This window comes from Canis lupus, chromosome 2, assembly GCF_011100685.1.
Source record: "Canis lupus familiaris isolate Mischka breed German Shepherd chromosome 2, alternate assembly UU_Cfam_GSD_1.0, whole genome shotgun sequence".
NCBI lineage: Eukaryota > Metazoa > Chordata > Mammalia > Carnivora > Canidae > Canis > Canis lupus.
The window spans coordinates 78,313,005-78,336,801 of NC_049223.1; the positions used below are offsets into that span (position 1 = coordinate 78,313,005).

The following is a 23,797-nucleotide window of genomic DNA, read 5'->3' on the forward strand; positions in this document are numbered from 1 at the left end:
TGACTTATGGGGATTGTGTAACAGATTAACACCGAAGCACCCAGACACACAGTGACACTGAGCAGGAAAGGGAGGCTGTGTGTGTGTACATAGAGGAGGATTTCAGGGCATAGTTCTATTCAGCACCGCACATAGCAAAACAGACAAGCAAGGACCTCCTTCTGCTTCTTGACATCCCCATATGCACTCTCGTATTTTTTTCTACAGTAACTTCTTTTTAGAACTCAGGAAAAAAAGAGGCACTAATATGAGCTCCAAGTTCCCCACCACTGCCAGTGAATTACAGCAGCCCACCTTTCATACCTTTGGGAGCTGGTTTTTATTTGCTTTGTTTTCTTCACTAGGGCTGGCCCGCTCCTTATTGTTTTCAGTTCTGCCTTCATTTACACCCTGATTTCCAAAGAGTCGGGTGCCACTGCCACCCTCCTCCCATAAAGGGCCACATTGCTTCAGAACTCGGCCGCCGGACTCAAGGTTCTCCTCTGTATCTTCCAAAGAAAGGTATTTAATTAAAATTGAGAATGTAACAACACACACTGTTAAGTGACTCCAATATCACCTGTCATGTGGAGAACAAGTTTCCTTGAAGCAAAACTCTAACACCCAGACCATACAGTAGGGAACCTAGTGGGGAAATAACCAGTAGTATCTGGAAGATAAATTTAAAAATAACCTGCTGACCAGCCTAATCATCAGCTTCCCACCTACAGAGTGTTTTTATTAAACTATTTTTTAACATGTATTTTTAGGAGGAAATCCTTCATTTGCACCTAAAGCCCAGAAAGGAAACAGGCTTCAAACCTGTACTGCCCAAAACAGCAGCTACCAGCCACATGTGGCCATTTAAGTTAAAATTAATTAGTTAAATGATATTTAAACTTTAGTTCCTTACTCACTGAGCCACACATGTCCAATACACACTATACTGAATGACAGAGACACTAGACAGTGGTGTTTTACTGTCACAAAGACCGAGTCCCTGACAGCTTTCTAAGAAAGCACAGCAAAAATATAAAGAGGATAATAAAATACTCAAACACACAGAAAACTATAATGCCAGGAACAGTATCTGACACATACTGGCAATATGTATTTTGTATGTGGCAATACTGTACCATTTTAATAAGTAACTTGTAAAAACAGTTAAGACTCTACATCTTTTTTCCCATCTCCTGAGGCACAGAATTTAACCCAATTCAAGTAAAAAAAAATCCGGGATGCCTGGGTGGCTCAGGGGTTGAGCGTCTGCCTTTGGCTCAGGGTCTGATCCCGGGATCCAGGTTCGAGTCCCATATCAGGCTCCTTGCAGGAGGCCTGCTCCCTCTGCCTGTGCGTGTGTCATGAATAAATAAATAAAAATCTTAAAAAAAAAAAAAGTTTAAAAAAATCTTGATTTATCACCAGCTGATAGATGTTAGTATCTAAATATTTCCATTAGAAAAATAAGTTATTTCTCTCTCTATTCTATTTCAGTTATCATTTTGGTTTTCTAAGGGATTTTTCTTTTGAAAAGAATAAAGTCTTCCCTGACACTCTCCATCCCTCCAAGACTAGTTAGGTGGCCTATCCATCCATTTCCCCAGTTCCCTATACCCTCAACTCCAGTAGGTATTATTATACCAGTTTATTATCTCCCCTCTGCCCCCCTCAACTCCAGATTATCTTCTCCCTAAGGCAGGGCTAGGATCTCATACAACATGCCCACATGCAGAAAGTGATAAATGACAGTGTAATCACTACCTATGCCTTGATTAAAAACAAATGTTTGGAGAATCACCAATACAACCATTTTGAAAGCTTATAAATATCAATCATGGACTTACTATTTCTTTTCCCCTGGTTCATCTGAAGCATGGCAATTATTGCAGATTCAATATTATAATTTTCAGCTTCCAGGTTCTGGACTATCAAATTAAAATCCTATCCAAGAAACAAAGGAACACTTCAAGACTGGGTATACTCTTCTACCTGCCTCTACGTCAACAGCCTGATACACAAGAAGAGGTAACAGTGAGAACTGAGGCATGGTTTCAAGACCTTTTCCATTTAGAAAATGTCTTAATTTTCAATAAGGCTGGTCATCTGAAATAACTAACCATTTAATATAAATGAATTCCTTTACAAGACTGCACTTTTACTAGGGTAAATGTTTAGCTAGTCAGGAAAAAAAATTAAAAATAAAAAAATAAACCCCACATACTTCTTAGGATTTTGAGCAGCACTGGGTAAAGTCTAACAAACAAGAGATAAATGAATAAACAGCTCTCATTTAAGTCTTCTAATCAAACCACAGACATCATGAACCTATTCTGGCCCACTGGGTGTGAGCAGCTAGACTGGTACTATGAAACTGGCAGGTAAACTAGGGATAGCAACAGTTGTTCATCCACTGTCATTACTACAGGACAGAAATACTCACTGAACAACCAGTTGCATTGCAAACTTTCTGGACAGCATCTTCTACTTCATCTCTCAGGTCATCTTCAAAGTCAATGCCCTTCGTCTTGATCTTTTCCCTTTTATTGGATTCATCTTGATGAAGCATCTGAAACTAAAGGAAATATAAAGAGTAATAATCATGGAACATACAAATTATGTTCAGCATCTTCAACACAAGAAGACATTCAAATTTCAAAATTATTCTAATATGTATTTATGTGGAAAAGATTCCAGGAACAATCTTAAGGACTAGTAATGACTAGGCTAAATTTCATCCAGACATGGAGATTCCAAAACCACAACAGAAGTATGAAAAAGAAAGAATCAAGAAATAGGATAAACGGGATCCCTGGGTGGCGCAGCGGTTTGGCGCCTGCCTTTGGCCCAGGGCATGATCCTGGAGACCCGGGATCGAATCCCACGTCGGGCTCCCGGTGCATGGAGCCTGCTTCTCCCTCTGCCTGTGTCTCTGCCTCTCTCTCTCTCTGTGACTATCATAAATAAATAAAAAAAAAATTTAAAAAAAAAAAAAAAAAAAAAAAAAAAAAAAGAAATAGGATAAACTGTAAGAATAGCATTAGCATTCCTATGTAGTTCCTAGATACCAACATTCTGCAATGACCACTGACTTGAAGCAGCACACATTTGTGTCAGCTGATTTCTAGAGCTGGGAGCTTAGTAACAGAAGCTCACCCAGTGACTTCTGCAGCAAGACAAGATGTCTTGAAGAAGCATTCATACATCTCTCATCTGGGTCCCTAGGCCCTACCTGACTATCAGCAAGCTTCAGTGTGCTGAAGCTCCTGTCCCGGCTGGACAGTCTCAGGTGAGTATGACTCATCTAACCTCACCTGACGTCATCTAACCACATGCATACCACCACATGCAAGGGAACCTGGCCATCCAAATTCTAAAAACACAAAGAACAGTTCACATGGTATCCATAAGGCCTTTCCCAACCTAAGCTTATTAAGAATAGCTAAAATCATCCTTCTGGGGCTGATCAGCCACCTTCTCCCTTCCTTTCCCACTAACATGGGTAGATGGAAAATAGGCAAGGACAAATTCCTATTCATTTGCATGCAAAAGTATAAGCGGAATCCAGCAGTGTACAGTCCATTCCTTACAATCAAAGCCATCCATTATAAAATTATACCCAAACAACCTGGCCATGTGTATCAAGTCTTTAAAATTTATCCAAAGGAAATAATGTCAAATCATGTCAACTATAGAAAGGATTCATGTAAAAGTGCTCACCACAGCGCTTCTAATAGTGGTGAATACCTGCAAACAACCTGAGGATTTCACGGTGTGTGGATGGTTAAATAACCATGGAAAATCCACACAATGATGCTTCATTTCCATTAAAGTAAGGAGCTCAATAAACATTTTCACTACCATTATTATTTAACAATGTTTTGGAGGTAACAGCCGATGCAACTGGCCCTCCTGGCCCCCAAAAAACAAAAGTATGAAACTGAAAAGGAAGAAGAAAGATTACCATTATTTGTAGATGATATAATTCTACACCTAAAAAAAAAAAAAAAAAAAAAAAAAAAAACAAGAGAATCAACCAAAAATCTACCACAAACAAAAAGGATTCTGGAAAATCATATACAAGAATCTAGTATACAAAATATATAAAGAACTCTCATAATGGAACAACAAAAGCACAAATACCACAATTAAAACATGGGCAAAAGACTTGAACAGACATTTCTCCAAAGACATACAAATGGCCAACAAACACATGAAAAGATGTTCAACATCATTAGTCATTAAAGAAATGCAAATCAAAACCATGAGATTACACTTCATACCTAGTAGGATACCCATAATTTTAAAAAGATGGAAGGAAAAAATACCAAGTGTTGGTAAGAGTGTGAAGAAAGTGGAACCCTGAATACAGTGCTGGTGGCAATGTCAGATGGTACAGCTACTATGGAAAACAATGTGGCAGTTCCTCAAGAAGTTAATAAACACATGACCTAGCAATTCTACTCCTGGGTACGTATCCAGAAGACTGAAGAAAGGGACCTTAATACTACACCCAAATATTCATAACTGCACTATTCACAAGAGCCTAAAGTGGAAATGACCCAAATGCTTATCAAGAGATGAAAGGATGATGGAATGGACTCTATCCACACTATGGAATAGGATTCACTCTTAGAACGGAATGAAATACGGACACCTGCTTCAACATGGACGACCCTTGAAAACATGATGCTAAGTGACATAAGCTAGTCACAAAAGCTCACATACTATATGATCCCATTTATGGAAAATATCCAGAACTGGCAAATCCACACAGACATAAAGCAGACTGGTGGCAGCTCAGGGAGAAAAGGAATGGGGAGTGACTGCTTTATTGGCACGTGGTTTCCTACTGGGTAAGGAAAATGTTCTGGAACTGGATGGAGGAAGGAGCTGCACAGCTTTGTGGGTGTACGCAGTGACAGTACATCGTACATTTTAAAATTATGTGGGTGGCACCTGGGTGGCTCAGTCGATTAAAGGTCTGACTTTTGATCTCAGGTCTTGATCTCAGGCTCCTGAGTTCAAGCCCTGCAATGGGCTCTATGCTGAGCATGGAGCCTACTTAAATATATATATTTAATTAATTTATTTATATTTAATTTAATTTATATATATATATATATATATATAGTTAATTTTATGTTACATGAATTTTACCTGAATTTATTTTTTTTAAAGATTTTATTTACTTATTCATGAGACACACAGAGAGAGAGAGGCAGAGAGACAGGCAGAGGGAGAAACAGGCTCTATGCAGGGAGCCCAATGTGGGACTCAATTCCAGGACTCCAGGATCACGCTCTGGGCCAAAGGCAGGTGCTAAACCGCTGAGCCACCCAGGCATCCCAATTTTACCTGAATTAAAAAAAAAAAAAAGAATTCTGCAGGATAGCTGGGCGTGCACAAAATTAACATTTTATTAACTCTCATATACACAAATGATAAGCAGCTAGGAAATAAAAAGGAAAGATTCTTTCCTTACAATAGAAACAAAAACACAAAACACCTAAGAACACACTCTGCAAAAAATGGGCAAGATCCATAGGAAGCAAATGCTCCTCAGATCACCAAAAAAGTCAATTAAACAAAACAAAACAAAAAAGGCTTATCAGTCTCTTGGCTAGGAAGATTCAACATCATAAAGATGTCACTTTTTCCTTAAGTTAATCTATCTATTTAATGAGATCCCAATAAAAACAAAATCAAGAGGACTTCCTTTTAACTTGACAACCTTATTCTAATATCTATACATAACACACAAGAAAAGGAAGAATATGCAGGAAATTATAAAGAAAGAAAAGTAATGATAAGTGAAAAATTCTACCAGATTTTTTTTCAAGATTTCACTTCTTTGAGACACACACACACACACAGAGGGAGAAGCAAATTCCCAGCCGAACAGGGAGCCCGATGCGGGGAGCCTGGCGTGGGACTCGATCCCAGGATCCAGATCACCACCTGAGCTGAAGGCAGATGCTTAACTAACTGAGCCACCAGGTGTAAATCTCTATCAGATTTTAAAATATGCTCTTAATCAAAACAACAAACACATTAACACATGAACAGAGAAACCAGTGAAATAGAACCAACATCTAGAAATAGACCCAACTACATATGGGAATTTTATATGCAAAAAAAGTGGTATTTTAAATCAGTGGAGAAGATATGTAATAATTAAATGGCTTGGATACAACTAGGTAAGTAACCACAAGGAAAAATATAAAGTTGGATCCATACACTCACATACTTATGGGAATATAAATTCCAAAGAGGTACAAGATACATAATTTTCTTTGAAAAAAACAAAACCACAAAAGTGGTTTTTTCTTTGAAAAAAAGCAAAACCGCATAAACTATAGGAGAATTCTTTTTAACCTCAGAGTATGAAAGACCTTCCTAATTATGACCCAAAACTCAGAAGACATATGTAAAAAAATAAATAAATAAAATAAAATAAAATAAATAAAATTTAAAAACCTGATATTTACCCTCATAAAAACCTAAAACACCACAGCAAAGATTGTTGGAGAAGGAATAAAAAGACAAATGGACAGACTGCAAAAAAATATTGGCAGATCCTACCACAGACAGGGCTTAATATGTAAAGGCTCCTGAAAAATCACTTAAGAAAACAAACAAGGGCAGCCCCAGTGGCTTAGCAGTTTAGTGCCACCTTCAGCCCAGGGCGTGGTCCTGGAGACCTGGGATCCAGTCCCAAGTTGTGCTCCTTGCATGGAGCCTGCTTCTTCCTCTGCCTGTGTGTGTCTCTGTCTCTCTATCTCTATCTCTCTGTCATGAATGAATGAATGAATGAATGAATAAAAGAAATCTTTAAAAAAAAAAGGGTAAAGAAAATGAACACAGCTCACAAAGAAAGGAAATACAAATAGGTTGTAAACCCAGGAAAAGATGCATACACTCACTAATAAGAAAACCACAAATTAAAACCGTTAAGGAAACAATCTTTCCACAGCACTGACAAAGGTTGGAAAATGTGGCGCCACGCTGCACCAGCAAAGATGCAGGAAGAGATGTGTGACAAGAGTGGGAGTGCAAACCGGTAAAGCCTCCACAGACAGCAGTTTGGCAATACCTGTCACAATTATAGATGCACATGTCCTTTGATGCAGGAAGGACTTTCTAGGAATCCATCCCACAGGCCCACTCGCACAAGTGTGAGAACATGTGTATATATAAGGGCACCACATGTTGTTTCTAAAAGCAAAAGCATGAAAATGGCCTCAAAGTTCATCAGGGAGACTGGTCAAACACATTATAACACTACGTAGCCTTACAGACCGCCATGAGCAAAACTCCAGGCTAGGAGCAATGTGAAAGGCACAGTAGACAAGAGTGCATGCAGGATGCTACAACCGGGGACAGGCAGTGTGTAAAGACAGCAAAAGTGGAATACACATGCAGACACGCACACATCGGCTTGAGATGGGAAGTATCCCCAGGAGATTTTATGGCATGCTGATAATACTGGTTGCATTCAGGCAGGGGAACAAGGTTGGAAGAGCAATTTCATTTTATTTTTGAAATTATAAAGAAAGTTTATAATAAAGTTAGAAGAGGCTCATGAAATCATGTTAGCAGAACACAGCAGGAAACACAGCTACATAAGAATCAAACGATAACAAAAACTGTGGTTGACTCTGTGTAATTTTTATTTTCTCCCCTTTTTCTGTGCTTTCTGAACTTCAGATATGAAGCATGGATTAATTTTAAAACACAGAAGTAATTTCAGAATTTTATATAAATTCTATTCATGCAATCAGTCATCAGCTATTCGGAAGAGCAAAAGAATGACAATTTTATCTATCATTGAGGTTAATAAAAGTATTTTCAAAATCAAGCCTACAGATTCTTAAAGACAACTTTCCCTAAAAATATCACTGGTTTGGGGGCACCTGGGCAGCTCAGCAACTCTTGCTTTTGGCGCATGCTATGATCTCAGGGTCGTGGGATCAAGCCCTGCATAGGGCTCCACACTCAGCGGGGTATTGGTTTTAGATTCTTTCCCTACTGCTCCCTCTGCCCTTTCCCCCACTCACACATGAGCTCATGCTCTCTAATAAATAAATAAAATCTTTAAAAAAAAAAAAATCACTAGTTTTTAGCTCCAGGGCATACAGCTCTTGACCTGGTTCCTCCAGGGCTGAAAAGGGAAGAAAATAGGGGCCTCACTCACATCAGTCTGGAGGTGTGCGGGGGCTTCCGAGTTGTCATTGAGCCTCCGAACGCTGTCATAGTGCTCTCCGCACCGATATGCAATATGTAACTCCCGCACACTGCTTTTCTCCGTGCCACGAATCTGCAGGCAAAAGAAGGGAAGACAGATGCCAGCGAGGATCTGGACAGTGTCAACTGAGGGAGGGAAATGCCCCCTGAGTTGTCCGGGAAGCCCAGTCAGCAGGCTCTATGAAGACACGAATTTAGGAGAGGCCTGGATGTGCCAGAGGGCTGGGCCAGAAGAACAGGTATTGGACAAGCATCTGCTACGAGATTTGGTGCTACACACCTGGACTCTGGGCCCTGTTTTTAGCCTCTGATTTAATTTGTGGGGAAAAAAATAAAGACTTTCTCTTAAAAAAAAAAAAAAATGCTTAGGCAACTTCTGAATTCTTTCTCCCACCCATGTTATGTATGCTTCAATATGCTTAACATGTAACTATACAGAAATTCATCCACATGAAAACACATAGTCAAAAGCTGGGACAGACAGACAAGGAAGTTAAAGAAGCTTATGTTTCAGAGGCATCTGCACCCCTCAGCCCCTCTACACCCAGACCCTTTCTAGGATGGAAGGCCCAGGGCCAGAGGCAGATTTGTTCAGCTTGAATCTCAAACAACTTGCGGCCCTCTTTCAGAAAAAGAATACAAAATTACAAATATTAAATTGCTGGAACCCCTCCCAAGACCTTGAAAGGCGACTATAAAAATGGGGGACCTGACACTCATGTTTTACTGGCTTCACAGTAAACCCACTCATCATTAAAACAAAAATGGCATTTTCCATCAACTACATACTAAGAAACATTAACAAGAACAAACTCAAAAATCTCCCACTTATACCAATTTCAAAACAATATTAGACAGTACTACCACAGTACACAACTCTGAAGGCACTGCTCCCAAGGTAGTCTATGTGAATGGTACCCACGGAGCACAGCCCAACAAGAATGGTGTCCCCTGGAGTCGAGCCGTACAGAAGCCCTAATGGCCAGCCTGGGTTTGCCCCTAAGAAACCACCACCTCCACAGAAACTCTGAAGCAATTCCCAATCTCTGCCTTTAAAAGCCCAGTAACTGTTTCTTTGTTACAGCTCCAAAACATCAGCACCTCCTTCTTGTTTCTACTCAAAGTCCTAGGAAGATACTGCCCTTATAATTCAAACAGTATCTGCTCTAAAGACACAGCAAAAGCCATGGAACAGGCAGGAACCAAGCAAGTCTAGCGGTCAGAACCACAGAAATTTCCTCCAGGTAGAATGCTTAGGTCTCAAAGTACAGAGAGTCTGGTTTTGACACATAATAGAGCGAGTACCATTTACCTCCCAGGAAGAGTACTAGAAAAGGAAAACTAGAATCAATTAGAAAACTAGTTGATTAGAATCTTTGAATGACATTATCCCTAAAGCACGCACTTATTTAAATAATAGTACTATATACACATTACGAATAGGAAAAAAAAAAAGCCTGGAAAAATAGTCACCAAATTGTTAACTGTGATGTTACAGGGAAAGAGATTACAGGGAACTTTTACTTTCTACGCTACAGGAGTCTACACTATTCACAGAAGCATATACTCCATGCGTAACCAGGAAACGATGCAGGTTTCAGTATCCCCATGTTGCTAGTGCAAGCCTACTCATTATTCATGCAAGAGCTCTTACCCAAAACAGTAGCAACCAATGTAGTTTCAATTCTTAAATTTTAGAAAATGCTTCAATGGGGAGTGGGAAGATGGAGGAGATCCAGTGCACAGTTCCATTGTACAGGAAGTATATTTATTTTAAAAACATATACTTTCAATGTTTTGCAATGCATGAAAAAACACTACAGAAATGTATTTGGGAAAAAAAAATTTAACTATGAAGAAATTATCTTCCACAACTACCTAGATAACCAAAAAACCTTAAACAACAGTTATGGGGGCCCTTAGATGGCTCAGACAGTTAAGCATCCAACTCTTGATTTCAGCTCAGGTTGTAATCTCAGGGTTGTGGGATCGAACCCTGCATTCAGTGCAGAGTCTGTTTGTCCCTCTCCCTCTGCTCCTTCCCCACAGTCTTTCTCTTTCTCTCAAATAATTAAATAAAATCTGTAAAAAAAAAATAATTATCAGTGGAGGGAAAGGCAGGCTGTGGTTACTAAGTTGGCACAAAATATTTCTCTTCAAGAATAGGGTCATTATGCTATATATTCAAATGATCGCGATGACTTCTGCTAAACAATAAAACATTAATGACAAAAAATTGGGACAATGACAAATTGGCTCTAAGAACATCCCTAGAAAGAGAGTATCTCACAAAATATTAGTGTTCTCTAGTGTCAGTACATCTGACAACACTGCCCCAAAAAACAACACACATACAATCACTGTCTCCCTATATCTTGCACCAACCCACGGAGTATCTAATTTATTCTGTTGTAATATAATTTTGTTAAAGGATATTATGATAGGTGCAAAAGACTGTATACTTCCATTTATATGAACATTCTGAAAAGGCAAAACTGTTAAGAGATAAATCATACATTATATTAGTGGTTACAAGAAACTAGGGATGGGGAGAGGGAACTGTGACACAAAGGGGCATGAGGTGACTTTTTGTAGTAGTGGAAATATTCTGTGTGTTGACAGCGGTGGTAGTTATGTGACGGACAAAAACACAGAAGTTTATAAGGGTGAATTTTACTATCTGCAAATTGTCTCTATAAACTTTACTTTTAATGAGCAAAGGCTAGAAATAAACAATTTACAAAGGAATATTATATGCAGGTGGTATATTTAAAAATGAGGGAAAAAGGGGCACCTGGGTGGCTCAGTGGTTGAGCATCTGCCTTTGGCTCAGGTCGTGATTCCAGGATCCTGAGATCGAGTCTCACATCAGGCTCTCTGCATAGTGCCTGCTCCTCCCTCTACGTATGTTTCTGCCTCTGTATCTGTGTCTCTCATGAATAAATCAATAAAATCTTTTTTAAAAAAATGAAAAGTCATCATTGCCTTTATGATAACAGAAATACATAAGTATCTACACATATACATGGATGTGTCTACATATGTGTAGATGTGCTTCAAGTATGTAAGAAACCACTTACATGTGATTTACAAGTGATACATCCCTTCCCGGTTGTGTATGAATGTTTCTAGCTAACAGTATATGTGAATGCCAGGAATGGCATAACTAAAATGTTAACAGTAATAATCTGTGGGCAATGAGACTCTGGGTGATTTTTATTTGCTTTTATGGGCTTTTCTGAATTTTCAAATTTTTCTATGATTAACGTGTTTTAGCTAATTTAAAAGAAAACTTAGAAAGGGAAGAGTGATGGGAAGAAGGGATGGAGGGCTGATAGAAATCCTACGCACAGTCTTTAGGAGCTGAGCCACAACATGAGAAGCAGTGCTCTGAATGCAAGGATGGAGAGTAGGGGCTGGTAGCCTGCAGAACACTTTCCCCCTGACCTGTGGCCCTCCACACTCCAGAATGCCTGGTTTGATGGACTTTCGGGGGAGATAAGGTTAATTTAGGATACCAAAGGTAAAGAAAGGCGAAAACTGTTGGATGGACCTGTATTTCACGACAGGGGTTAAGGAACCATCCTGAACGTATGTTGTAAAATCTAACTTGCCATAGAGAAACCACTAAAGCCATTCTGTATGGCTAGACAGAGCACAGAAAAAGAGCCTGACATCCAAGGCTGTGAAATAAATTTTGTTATTCAGAACACGCTTTTTAGCAATGCTTACTAAAGTGCATTTGGTTCTTGTCTCCCTCCACCTAAAATAACAAAACATACACATGGGATAGACGTACCTACAACCAGAATTCGTAGGCATTAATTCTCTAGATTTCCACTGTACTTTTTTACAAAATTATCTAAAGTATTTCCATATTAGGCTCTCTGCCCTCAAATTACCCAGTTAACTGACTTGGGGTGTGTATGTGAATTTTTATATATTTTTTTAATTTTTAATTTAATTTTTAAATTTTTTTTAAGATTTTATTTATTCATGAGACACACAGAGAGAGAGAAGCAGAGACACAGGCAGAGGGAAAAGCAGGCTCCCTGTGGGAGCCCGATACAGGACTCAATCCCAGGACTCTGGGATCATGCCCTGAACCAAAAGCAGATGCTCAACCACTGAGCCACCCAGGAGTCCCTACAGTTTTTATTTAAAGTCAAGTTAGTTAACATAGAGTGTAATATTAGCTTCAAGTGTACAATTTAATGATTCAACACTTCCGTAAGATACCTAGTAGTCACCTCAAGTGCCCTCCTATATCCGCATCACCTTGCTGAATAATACTGCTAACCTTTTAAGGTCTCTGACTTCTACTTCAGACTCCATATTACATAGCACAGGGTTTAATTCCAAGCCCCCAGCAGCTTCCTGGCTGTGGTTAGGCCTGCAGTTCAAGTGACCCTATACAGTTCAATATCACCATCTTAGGACACTCCCAATGCTTATTTGTAAATAAGAGCTTAAGATAAGTCCCTCAGTAGGTGACCTACCTGCCACAAAGGGGCATTAAGTTGATGAATCACCACATTCAACTGATGATTTCTTGCAAAGGCTACGATTGCATCATTGCCAGCAAAGGTGCCAGGCTTTGCCAAACTGGCCACTGCACAGAAATAGGAGAGAGAGAAATGAACTCTTTATAATGGAAAAACCCAAATGTAAACATGCTTTGGTATCTGCTTAGTTCTAAATGATAAGAAATGGAAGGATACATCTGAGAAGTCCATTAGCTTAGTCAGAACTAGGAATTCAGCTGGTTCAACAGTACATCAACTGCTACTCAGAGTACCAATCATTCATAAAGAAAGGAGTCATTTCTTCCTTCATTAAATAGTTACTGACTGCTTCCTATATTCTTAATTCTGTAAGAGACATGGAAACGGGACAATAACCAGAGTAACTTTCAGTTTGCTTGATGAGTGTTATCATGTATTAAATAAGCATGGCCCTATTCACTTCTAGATGATTACTTTTAATCCTCAAAACTCTGAAAGAGATATCATCATGCATACCACCTAATAGATAAGGAAAGCAAGGAACAGAGTAGTTTATAATAGTACCCAAGGTCACAGAGCCAGTACACAGCAGAGCTGAGATTGCATCCCAGGCAGCCTGACTCCAAGACCTGGCTCTTGGCCACTCCATTACGCAGCCAGTCACAGTTTGAGTTCAAGGAGTCTACAACCAACAGGGGACAAACAGCAAGAAAATAGGCACCAGTGATGCATAAGTGCTGCAGGAAAGGGATATACAGTAAAGACCTTAACCTTGCCCAGAGAGGTCAAGCCTTTGTCCCTGGCTCCTGATTAAGAACTCCTAAGCCCTTGAAATTTCCCAAGTGAAAGGATGATGGGCCCCTTGGCCACATTTGACAGTTTATGCAAAGGAGGTAACTCAGAGGGGGCCTCTCTGGCCATGTGATGTTAGGAAAACCTAGGGGATTAGGAGCTAGATACTGAGTGTAACCACTTAGGCAATCAATAATATTAACAACTAATCCATAATGAAACCCCAATAATCCAAACAAGAAGTTTGTGTATGACAATATTCTGTGACTGTGTAACCTGCCCAGACCTACCCCTTGTTAATTTTGATCTGTGTTCTTTCCTTGTAACAAACTATAACTGTGAGTCTAATAGCCATCAGTGAGTTCCAAGTCCTACTAACAAATTATTGAACCTGAGAGTGGTTTTGGGAAACCCCAAATTTGCAGTTGGTATCAGAAGAGACGGAAGTTTTGTGGAACACTGCTCTCAGACCCTGTCACTTGGCTAACTTCAGATCAGGACCACAACCCAGTCTGGTAGTGGGAGAGGGAGGTACGGTAAATCAGACGAGCTTCTCAGCTGAGACAATTGCACTGACACCCAAAGGGCAAGTAGGAGACAGACAGAAGAGTAAGAGATGACATTCAAAGCAGAGAATGAGCTTGAGTGCTGTACAGTACATGGGAACTTGGGACTGCTGAGAGCTGCGGGGGAGTGGGCAGGGAAAGGGGGGAACAGAACAGAGCGGGAAGCAGCAAGAGACAAGGGTGGGGAAATAAGAAGAGCTGAAGAGTTTGGACTTTATCCTCAGGTCAGTAGGGAGCTGCCAACAGATTTTACATAGGGGAGGGATGTCTTAGATGTACATTTAGATCACCACTCTGGCTGCAATTTGGAAAACAAACTCTAGGGGGTCAAGAGGCGATGGAATCAGTCCAAAATGTATCGAAGAAATCTAGGCAAATGGCCACCGAAGCTGGATATTACGAGGGAGCAATGAAAGAAAAAACATTGAGGTAGAAGTGACAAGACTTAATGAACAATGGGGCAGGAGCAGGGACTTCAAAGAGCTGAAGGGGCCAGGGTCTAAAGGAAAGGAAGAATTCTAAACAATACAGCCATATGCCAGGGCAACCAAGCCCTAAAGAGCTAAATGAGCCATTCATTTGTTCACTTTGCAAATATCTTCTGAGTGCCTATCATGTGTCAGGCATTAAACATACATTAACTAGAAGAGTAATAATAGTAAATCTAGGCTTCCACTGACCTGCAAATGGAACATAGAGACTTCACGGTTTCCTTTCATTCTCATTCTGCAATGGCAGTCAGAGCCACCTCTCAGGCTTTTGAGGCTCAAATTCTTACAGAGAACCAACCAACCATCAGGCAAACACAGTGGCATTTCAAAAAAACACCTTCCCGCCATACATCTATAGTGACTCTCACACTAGCAACTGCCAGCTTGGGTCCCTTGTCCTGCCACACCCCCAAATCTGCCATGCGACCTCCACCGCAGAGATTCACAGCAGAATTTCCAGTCACAAACTGAAAACTCTCAACATCCATAATGGTATTTTAATTGGACCAATGACACAATTCATTTTATATAGCACTAAACTGCAAAACTTGGCCTATAGACCCACACTTGTAAACAGCTGACCATCTGGTAACCTGGTACCTGCTCAAAAAGTGAGCCAGAGGAACCATTGAGAACAGAACTCAGTGACTGGGTGGGTGGGGTGCTGCTGTGTCCCTTTGCCTCTGGCACCTAACGAATAAGTCCTTTCCTACTGAGGAATGAGGAAGGCTTTGGGGTCATAGACAGTTTCCTTCCCAAAGGTCTTCCTCCTGTGGCCCTCTATCTTGATAGAGGGTACAAGGATACAGCTACCTAGCCATTCTCCAGAACTTTCAGATTCACCTTTGTCTCCTCTTCCCCCTCCCCTCCTTCCCATCTCCAATGAGGCCTATCAATTACACTGTCAACTGTGTCTTGGTTTGCACCCTACTCGTCACCCCCGGGAGCTGATGGAGACCCTCTTATTCTTTCATCTGGCCAGTGTGGAGAGCCTTCTAACTCATCCTCCTTCTCAGTCTCTCTCTGCCCATTCTTTAAAAAAAAAAAAAAAAAAGATTTTATTTATTTATTCATGAGAGACACAGAGAGAGAGAGAGAAAGAGAGAGAGGCAGAGACACGGGCAGAGAGAGAAGCAGGCTCCATGCAGGGAGCCCGACGTGGGACTCGATCCCGGGTCTCCAGGATCATGCCCTGGGCTGAAGGCGGCGCTAAACCACTGAACCACCCAGGCTGCCCTCTCTGCCCAATCTTGACAGGATTTCCAGAGTTAGTTCTCTAAACACACAACAATTCTGCCGCTTTTTAATAAGGGTATTATGTGAGCCCTATGATGAAAATGTTAGCTATAGAGCACAAATATATCAACACCTCATTTACTAGATCCTTAAAGTTTTGTTTTTTTTTAAGGTTTTAATTATTTGAGAGAGAGAGAGAGAGCACGCGCATGAGCAGGAGGAGAGACAGAAGGAGAAGATACCCTGCTGAGTAGAGAGCCTGATGCAGGGCTCCATCCCAGGACCCTAAGGATTATGACCTGTGCCAAAGGCAGATGCTAAACCAACTGAGCCACCCAGACGCCCCAATCCTTAAAGTTTAAAAGCTCAAATGTAAAAAAAACAAAAAAACAAAAAAAAAAAAACAAAAAAAAAAATAAAAATAAAAATAAAAGCTCAAATGTACTAGGGCACCTAGATGGCTCAGTCAGTTAAGTGTCCAACTCTTGATTTCAACTCAGGGTCATGATCTTGGGGTCCTGGGAATAAGCCCCGCGCCAGGCTCTGCATTCAGCGGGGAATCTGCTTGTTCCTCTCTCTCTGCTCATCCATCTTTGTGCTCTTTTTTTCTCTCTCCCTAAAATAAATAAATAAAGATATTTTAAATAGATCTGAGCTAATTTAAATCACTAATTGACTTGCCTCAAAGAAAAGTGGTTGTGTTTGGGTTTCTGGTGAGAAATTAAAATGACTATTGCTTTTTCTGATTATAAAAGCAATAAGTGGTCATTTTAAAAATCAGAAAGATATGCAGAAGATCATTTAAAACCGTCATATTCCGCCATCCCCAGATGGCTGATATTTATTAGGAATTTAATTGTATTATCTAATTTAGTCTGTACCAAAAACCCTATAAATTAGGTGTTATTATTATCTCCAAGTTAGGTGCTATTACTATCCCCAATTTCATACCAAAGTGAGTGGTTTCTGAAAATAAGTGGAGCCAAGAATTAACAACCATAAAATGTTAGTACCTATCCACTTTCCCCTTGTGTGTTTCTGTGTACGTATACCTTTCAAAATGAAGATCAGTCTATGTAACATTTTATAGGCTTTTACCCCTCACTGAATAAAGAAGTCCATAAACAGCTTTTCAGGTTAATTAACAGCATCATTTTTATTAAGGGTACAGACACCTAAAACTATTGATTCCCAATTGTCTAGCATGCTGCCTATTACAGAGCAAATAAATAGTTGTTGAATAAATGAATGCCATAATTTATGCAATCAAACCCCTGGCTGGGAGGGTGGGGAATGCTGATGGATTTAATTACCCAATGCATTACTCCTGGAGGATCCAGTGTCCCACGGTGAACCTACCATGTTTCTCAAAAGGAATGTCATCTTCTACAAAGGGTTCAAAATCTTCCCGCTGCTTTATCATGTAATCCACTGTCTCTTGTCGGTGCTTGAGATGATTTCGTGAGTGTCCCTCCAACTGATCACCAAGTGCTCTGAATAGGCAATTGCTATCAAAACAAAAATGTTGGTCAAGACCTTTTAGAAATGAACTTAGTTCATCTGAAGCAACGATGCTTCGTGTAAGGCCACCCATGGAAATCCTTCATGTGGAGATAAAGCCTCAACTCTGACAGTCCAGGATTCTTCTCAAACACCGTGGGGAGAGCACTAGGGAAGACATTTAACCACATCACCTTCCTAAGAGGCAACAAACTAGGACCTTATTCCCCACTTACCAGCTGGCTGGCTGAAGAAAGACATTAAATTCCCAGGCCTCAGCTGCTTCAATACACGGAGGTGGTAATACACTAACTGCCTGAAGGGTCCAGACATTACAGGCCGTTCCACACGTGAGGACTGTGATTCCCAGAGCCCCTTCCAAAGTAATAAATCCTATCAACTGCTTCTTCTCTGAAACAAGCTCCATTAGGGCTGCCCAGCTAACTAATCATTCATCTGACAAAGAGTACCAGAAAGACAGCAACTTGCTAAGCTCCTAGTAGAAGAAAGTGAACCTACATCCTGTTTGAGTCCTCCAAACATACTGGAGAAGACTATGAGAAGGAAAAGTCCATAGACAACACATAGTTGTACTATGCAATGACACTCTCCCTCCTTGGCTCCTCTCCTCCCACCCAGGGAGCCACAACACCGTTGTTTTTCCTGCCAAATGAGAATTTTAAATACCATTTTTTGTTTCTCAAATTAAAATGCTGGTAATAAACTTCAAGAGCTATCTTTCCTTGGAAACTCCTCAAAGGCTTCTAAAATTCCAAACTGTATCACAGAGCCCAGATACACAGAAACTGAACAAGACAAACACAATCTAGTATCCTTAAAACTAAGGGAAAAAGCCATTCTGAAGCCTAACAGCTGCCCAATTTCATACCAAACTGTTCACTTTTCCAAATGAAGAGTAAACTCATTGCAAAACATAAATTCACCACTTTCAGAACTTCAGACCTAACTGTGTAGGAGAAAAAAGTTTTGTTTTTTTTTCCAACTCAGAAAAGTGAGTTTTCAACAGAAAATTATGAAAAAACAGGAATCTCTTCAAACCTATGAGAATGTATACCTTTTGGGTTTTTTCGTTTTGTTTGCTTTTGCAAAGGAGGAGGAGAGAATTTAAAGAATGCAGATTCTATAAACTAGAAACAAACTATGCATCAATTTGGGGTAAAATTCTAGAACTGACTGGAATATAGCATTTCTATATACAACATTGAGGTGTCTTTTGCTAAAATTTAACAATAGCTGCCTTTTCTCACCCACAGGGAAAAAAGCAAACTAATGGATAAGATGTTCTCAATTTTAAGCCTTTTTCTCAAACTTCTCTAAACCCTTAGTACTTGCCACAACTAATCAGTCTATTCTTGAATCTAGTTTAAGGGGTGTGATTGATTGATTGATTGATTGATTTTAAGAGGTATGATTTAGAGGCACCTGGGTGGCTCAGTCGGTTGAGCATCGACAGTGGCTAAGGTCATGATCTCAGGGTTATGGGATCAAGCCCACGTTGGGCTCTGTGCTCAGCACAGAGTCTGTTTGTCCCTCTCCCCCACTCTCCCCGCTTGTGGGCACCAGTGCTCTTGCTTTCCCTCTCATAAATAAATTAAATAAATAAATATATAAAAAAATTTTTAAGGTGTGATTTAGCACAAAATTATGTATTCAGTTATCCTTACATTAAATTCATAGTATTCTACAGAAAGTAACATGCTTTCTTAGAATGTTCAGTAACATGGGCAAATGTCCTCCATATAAGCCAAAACAGGAATAAAATTAAGTATATTGCATGAGCTTGACCGTATACGTCTGCACATCACATACATAGACACAGAAATACACACAAATGCATGCAAAGCAAAACACTACAACCATCCCTTACACAGCTCTTACAATGTGCCAGGGACTGTTCTAAACATTTTATACATATTAAATATGTTCAGTCCTCACAACTCTATGGGACAGGTACTATTATTATCCCCCTTGGTTAACTTAACCCACGGTCACAAAACCAACAGATGGTGGGCCCAGGATTCAGACCCAGGCACCAAAAGGTTAGCTGTAGTTATCCCTAGACAGTGGAATTAGGAGTAACTCTTAAGTGTATTTTAATATATTTTTCTATATTTACCAAACTTTCTGGAGCTTACTAAAAATTAGTCAAAATGAAAAATCAAGATAGACAAATTGCTTTCTTTTCTGACAGAGTTACAAGACAGTGACACAGGAAAAGTGAACACATACTACATCCTTAGTGCAGCGGGCACCCTTAGGGAGCCCAGCAGAAGCACTCATAACACCCACAAGAACATATGACCAGTGCCCAAAGGCCCTCAAGGTGAACCCAACTGTTTCCTGAGCCCACACCTTCACCCATTAAACTACAGCAGGGCTTCTTGACATCCATACTACTGACATTTGGGGATGATTCTTTGTTGTGGGGGCTGCCCTGTACACTGCAGGATGTTCAGGAGCATCCTTGGCCTCTACCCACTAGATGCCAATGGCACCTCCACCACCTCCTTCCCTATCAGTTGGGACAACCAATACTGTCTCCAGACATGGCCAAATGTCCCCTGGGGGCGACAAAATCATCTCCACTTGGGAACCACTGCACTACCAAGTTATATGTAAGGTCTTGTATTTGAGTTCACAAAAATAAGCAACTACGTAAATAGAGGAAGAGTTCTGGGTGCTCAATAATAGCTTAGTAGGAGACAATATCGTAACAGCCACCGAAAGGACTAATGGCCACCAAGGCTGCAATAATAGTAGTAAATGTGCAGAAAGGGCAGGGTGGGGGGAGGGACAGGTTTTGTCCTCTTTGAGGTCAGACCACAGCTAGAGCACTAGATGTGATTCTGGTTACCACATTTTACGAGAGATGTGTTCAGATGGGAAGTGGCTTTAAACTACATAATATGAAGAGCATGAGCAACTAGTGTTTAACCTAAAGCAGGCTCAGTGGGACATGAGAGCTACGTCCAACTATGTGTCACAGTGAAAGGGATGCTGTATTTGTACAATAAAACTAAAACTAAACTAAAACATGGGAGCTCCAGAGACACAGATTCGAGCAAATGAAAGGAAATTTTAGCTCTATGGAATGAGATTATAAACTAAGGATCTTGTAAACTTCTATCTATTGGCAATCCCCAGTAATTGTCTACATATGTGTTGTACACAACGGTAGCCAATAGCCACATGTGACTACTGAGCATGTTAAAACGTGTTTAATCAAAACTGAGGTGTGAAGAAAAAAAAAACTGAGGTGTGTTTTAAGAATAAGATACTGGATTTTGAACAGTATTTTTAAAAATGTAAAATATCTCATTAAAAATGTTTATATTGATTGTATGTCAAATGATAGTATTTTAACATATAACGGCTTACATATATATTAAAATTAGTTTCACCTGTTTCTTTTTTTTTTTTTTTTTTTTTAAAGATTCTACATATTTGAGAGAGAGAGAGAGAAGCAAGAGAGAGCACAAGCGGGGTGTAGAGGGAGTAGCAGGCTCCCTGCTGAGCAGGCACCTCAATGCGGGGCTCGATCCCAGGACCCTGGGATCACGACCTGAACTAAAGGTAGACATCTACCCAACTGAGCTACCCAGGCACCCCTCTTTTTCAATGTGGCTAATGGAAAAAAAATTAATTACATTAAATTACATACTGCCTCCTGTTTTATTTCTATTGGACCAGCAATGGTCTAGACCACTGATTCTCAAAGTATGATCCCTGACTACTTGAAAACTTTGAAATGAAAATTCTCAGGCCTCACCCAGGCCTACTGAGTCAGACATTCTGGGGTTAAAGTCAAGCAACTAGTTCCTCCAAACTATTCTGTTGCATTCTAAAGTTTGAGAAACACTAGCCTAGAATCTAGACTCTAACTCGGTAGCTTGCCAGTATGGCTGCACACTAGAATCACCAGTGGACGTTTTAAAGATTATCAATAACCAAGTCCCACTGCCTGAGATTCTAGTATAGCTGATCTAGGAAAGGCCAGATACTATTTTTCCCAAAGTTCCCTAAATGATTCTACTGTGCCAGCAAGGTTGAATACCACTGAGCTAGACACAAGGCTGCTGTACACAGGATGCAGGTACTAATGGATAATTACACAAGATGATGTGTGAATACCCTTCCAGCACTAAAATTCTATGATACTAAAGTCAAAATATAACTTGTTTAGCATAGAGATAAATGGTTAAAATTAGTGATTCTTTAATGTTTTTAGTAATGTAATTAGCAATGTAACTTAGGGCAACATTTAGTAAGATGCAACTGGATACAGTTCAGAGAGATGCTGATATTGTACTGCGCGATCCAATTAGAGATTCTTTTCACGCTATAGCCAATCATGTTTTTAAGGACGACACCAAGGTTAGAATGTTTATTTCTTAAAAAAAAAAAAAAAAAAAAAAGAATGTTTCTTTCTTGTTTTGAACCTGAATCTAATTTATGTATGGGTCCACCTCCAGTCAACATGACAAACACGAAGGTGGCCCATGACACATGACAAAAGCCCGTAAGTAGCTCTGTGATTAATCTATGCTAAATTGACTCAACTCATGTAAAGGCTACATTAGAGGATACCAGCTAATTTATCCCCAAGCGCCCAGAGGTTCCAGGATGCTACGAGTACCATACCGCCTACAATCAATATGCCTCCATAGCGAGATGCTATGTCAGGCTACTCAGTATTGTAATCAGACCAGAATGGAAAGACAAGAGTGGAGGCTGTCAACTTTTCGGCATTACCAAAACTTTATCATATTTCACCAAGAGTACACAATAAATATTAATAAAGAATCTGTTGATACTTACTAAGTAAACAATCACATACACAGGAAACACCATCCACTGCACAGTAACAAAGCCTGTCATCATCATATCCAAAAGCGCCACAGTACTAGAGGGCTGGGCCACAGCCCATCTCATGGTACCCATGGGAAGAATGTGTGAACAGAGAGAGGTGAGCTTCATGGAACCCAAAGAGAAGGAATTATCATCATTTTATCTAACATTGTCTCAAGAATAAGAACCTCAGAAGGGAGAGAGATGAACATTCTGGCCTCTGGCCTCTGCACGGTCACTGCCACTGGTCTACCCTTGTACCGATACTCCTGTCATCCTAAACAACTCGTGGCTCTCTCAAAAATAATGCACTCCTACGCCTCTACATATATTACTCCTCGGCCTGGAACGTTCTCTTGGCATATTCCTACTGGTCCTTTATGACCTAGTCTGGGTATGACTTCCTCTGAAAGGCACCTGGCACAGTGTAAGTTTCACTGAACGCTGGCTGAACGAACGAGGCCTCCTTGATCGCGTCAGGGGGTACTGGCTGCTTCCTTCTCAATAGGACTATAATCAGTCACTAATTGTTATATATACCAAACTATAATTATTTACATCATCCATTTTCAAAGTGTGGCCCAGTTTTGGGGAGGGAGAGGTAGCTCTGAGACCCTTTCAGAGTATTCTTGAGCTCAAAACGAAGATGTTACCTATGTTTTGCACTTTTACTCTCTCACGAGTGTACAGTGGAAACTTTCAAAGCCCACCTGATACATAAGGGCTATCACTCTGACAGTTAATGGAATGTGTGCTCCTGTATTCTCGTGTTTTTAATTTTTCTGTTTTAATTCCAAATACAGTAACTATTGGTAGCCATAACCCACATAAACAAAAGCTCTGGGCAGCCCCGGTGGCCCAGTGGTTTAGCGCCACCTTCGGCTCGGGGTGTGATCCTGGAGTCCCGGGATCGAGTCCCACATCGGGCTCCCTGCATGAAGCCTGCTTCTTCCTCTGCCTGTGTCTCTGCCTCTCTCTCTCTCTCTGTGTGTTTCTCATGAATAAATAAATAAAATCTTAAAAAAAAAAAAAAAGCTCTTTGGAGTTATCAGTAATTTTTAAGAGTATAAAGGGCCCCCAGGCCAAAACGTCTGAGCCTGCTTATACATTTGTCTCTTCCTAGGCTGTGAACTCCTTAAGTACCTTAGTCATCAATGGATTCCCAGCTCTTGTTCAACCAATGTCTGCTGAATTAACTAAAGAAGTATGTTCCTTTGGGGGTAGGGCAGAGTAGAGGCAGTACACCCAAAATGAAAGCTCCTGCAAGATTTTACAGTCCCCTGCGCTGCAATTCCTGCTCAGAAGCAACCTTCTGTTGAGTACTCCGGTTTCCTGGACACCCTGACATTGAGAATATCATATCCAGTGTAACGGACACAAGCAATCCAATCATTTGCTAGGAACAGCCCCGCTTCAACCCAAGTGTGCAGCATTCAGCTGTAAAGTATTCTGGTTTATACAGCAGTGTCTTGTGCTTATTCAGTCTGACTAGGATAAGTAAGGCCCAGAAGAGTGAATAAACTATATTTGACAGAATCAAGGTACCAGGCTAAAACTAAGACATGGCAAAGCGAGTCTCTACTTGTAGCAACTCCACTAAGAAAACCTCCCTTTC

General features: G+C 40.3%; 1 protein-coding gene across 4 annotated transcripts in view; it reads right to left on the bottom strand.

Annotated features, from left to right (window-relative positions):
• OTUD3 (OTU deubiquitinase 3) overlaps nt 1-23,797 on the bottom strand; it is a 31,472-nt gene that overhangs the window by 5,758 nt on the left and 1,917 nt on the right. The window contains exons 1-7 of one of the 4 annotated variants that reach the window (XM_038531772.1): nt 17,550-20,706; nt 17,173-17,321; nt 12,723-12,835; nt 8,174-8,296; nt 2,420-2,551; nt 1,824-1,920; nt 304-482 (exon numbers count right to left, since the gene is read on the bottom strand). In XM_038531772.1, coding sequence (XP_038387700.1) covers nt 304-482; nt 1,824-1,920; nt 2,420-2,551; nt 8,174-8,296; nt 12,723-12,835; nt 17,173-17,321; nt 17,550-17,740 — 984 coding nt within the window. In that variant the 5' untranslated portion in view covers nt 17,741-20,706. Of the gene's footprint in view, nt 1-303; nt 489-1,823; nt 1,921-2,419; nt 2,552-8,173; nt 8,297-12,722; nt 12,836-17,172; nt 17,322-17,549; nt 20,707-23,797 lie in introns of those variants that run through there. The other 3 variants (XM_038531771.1, XM_038531770.1, XM_038531773.1) reach the window with 3 other exon arrangements.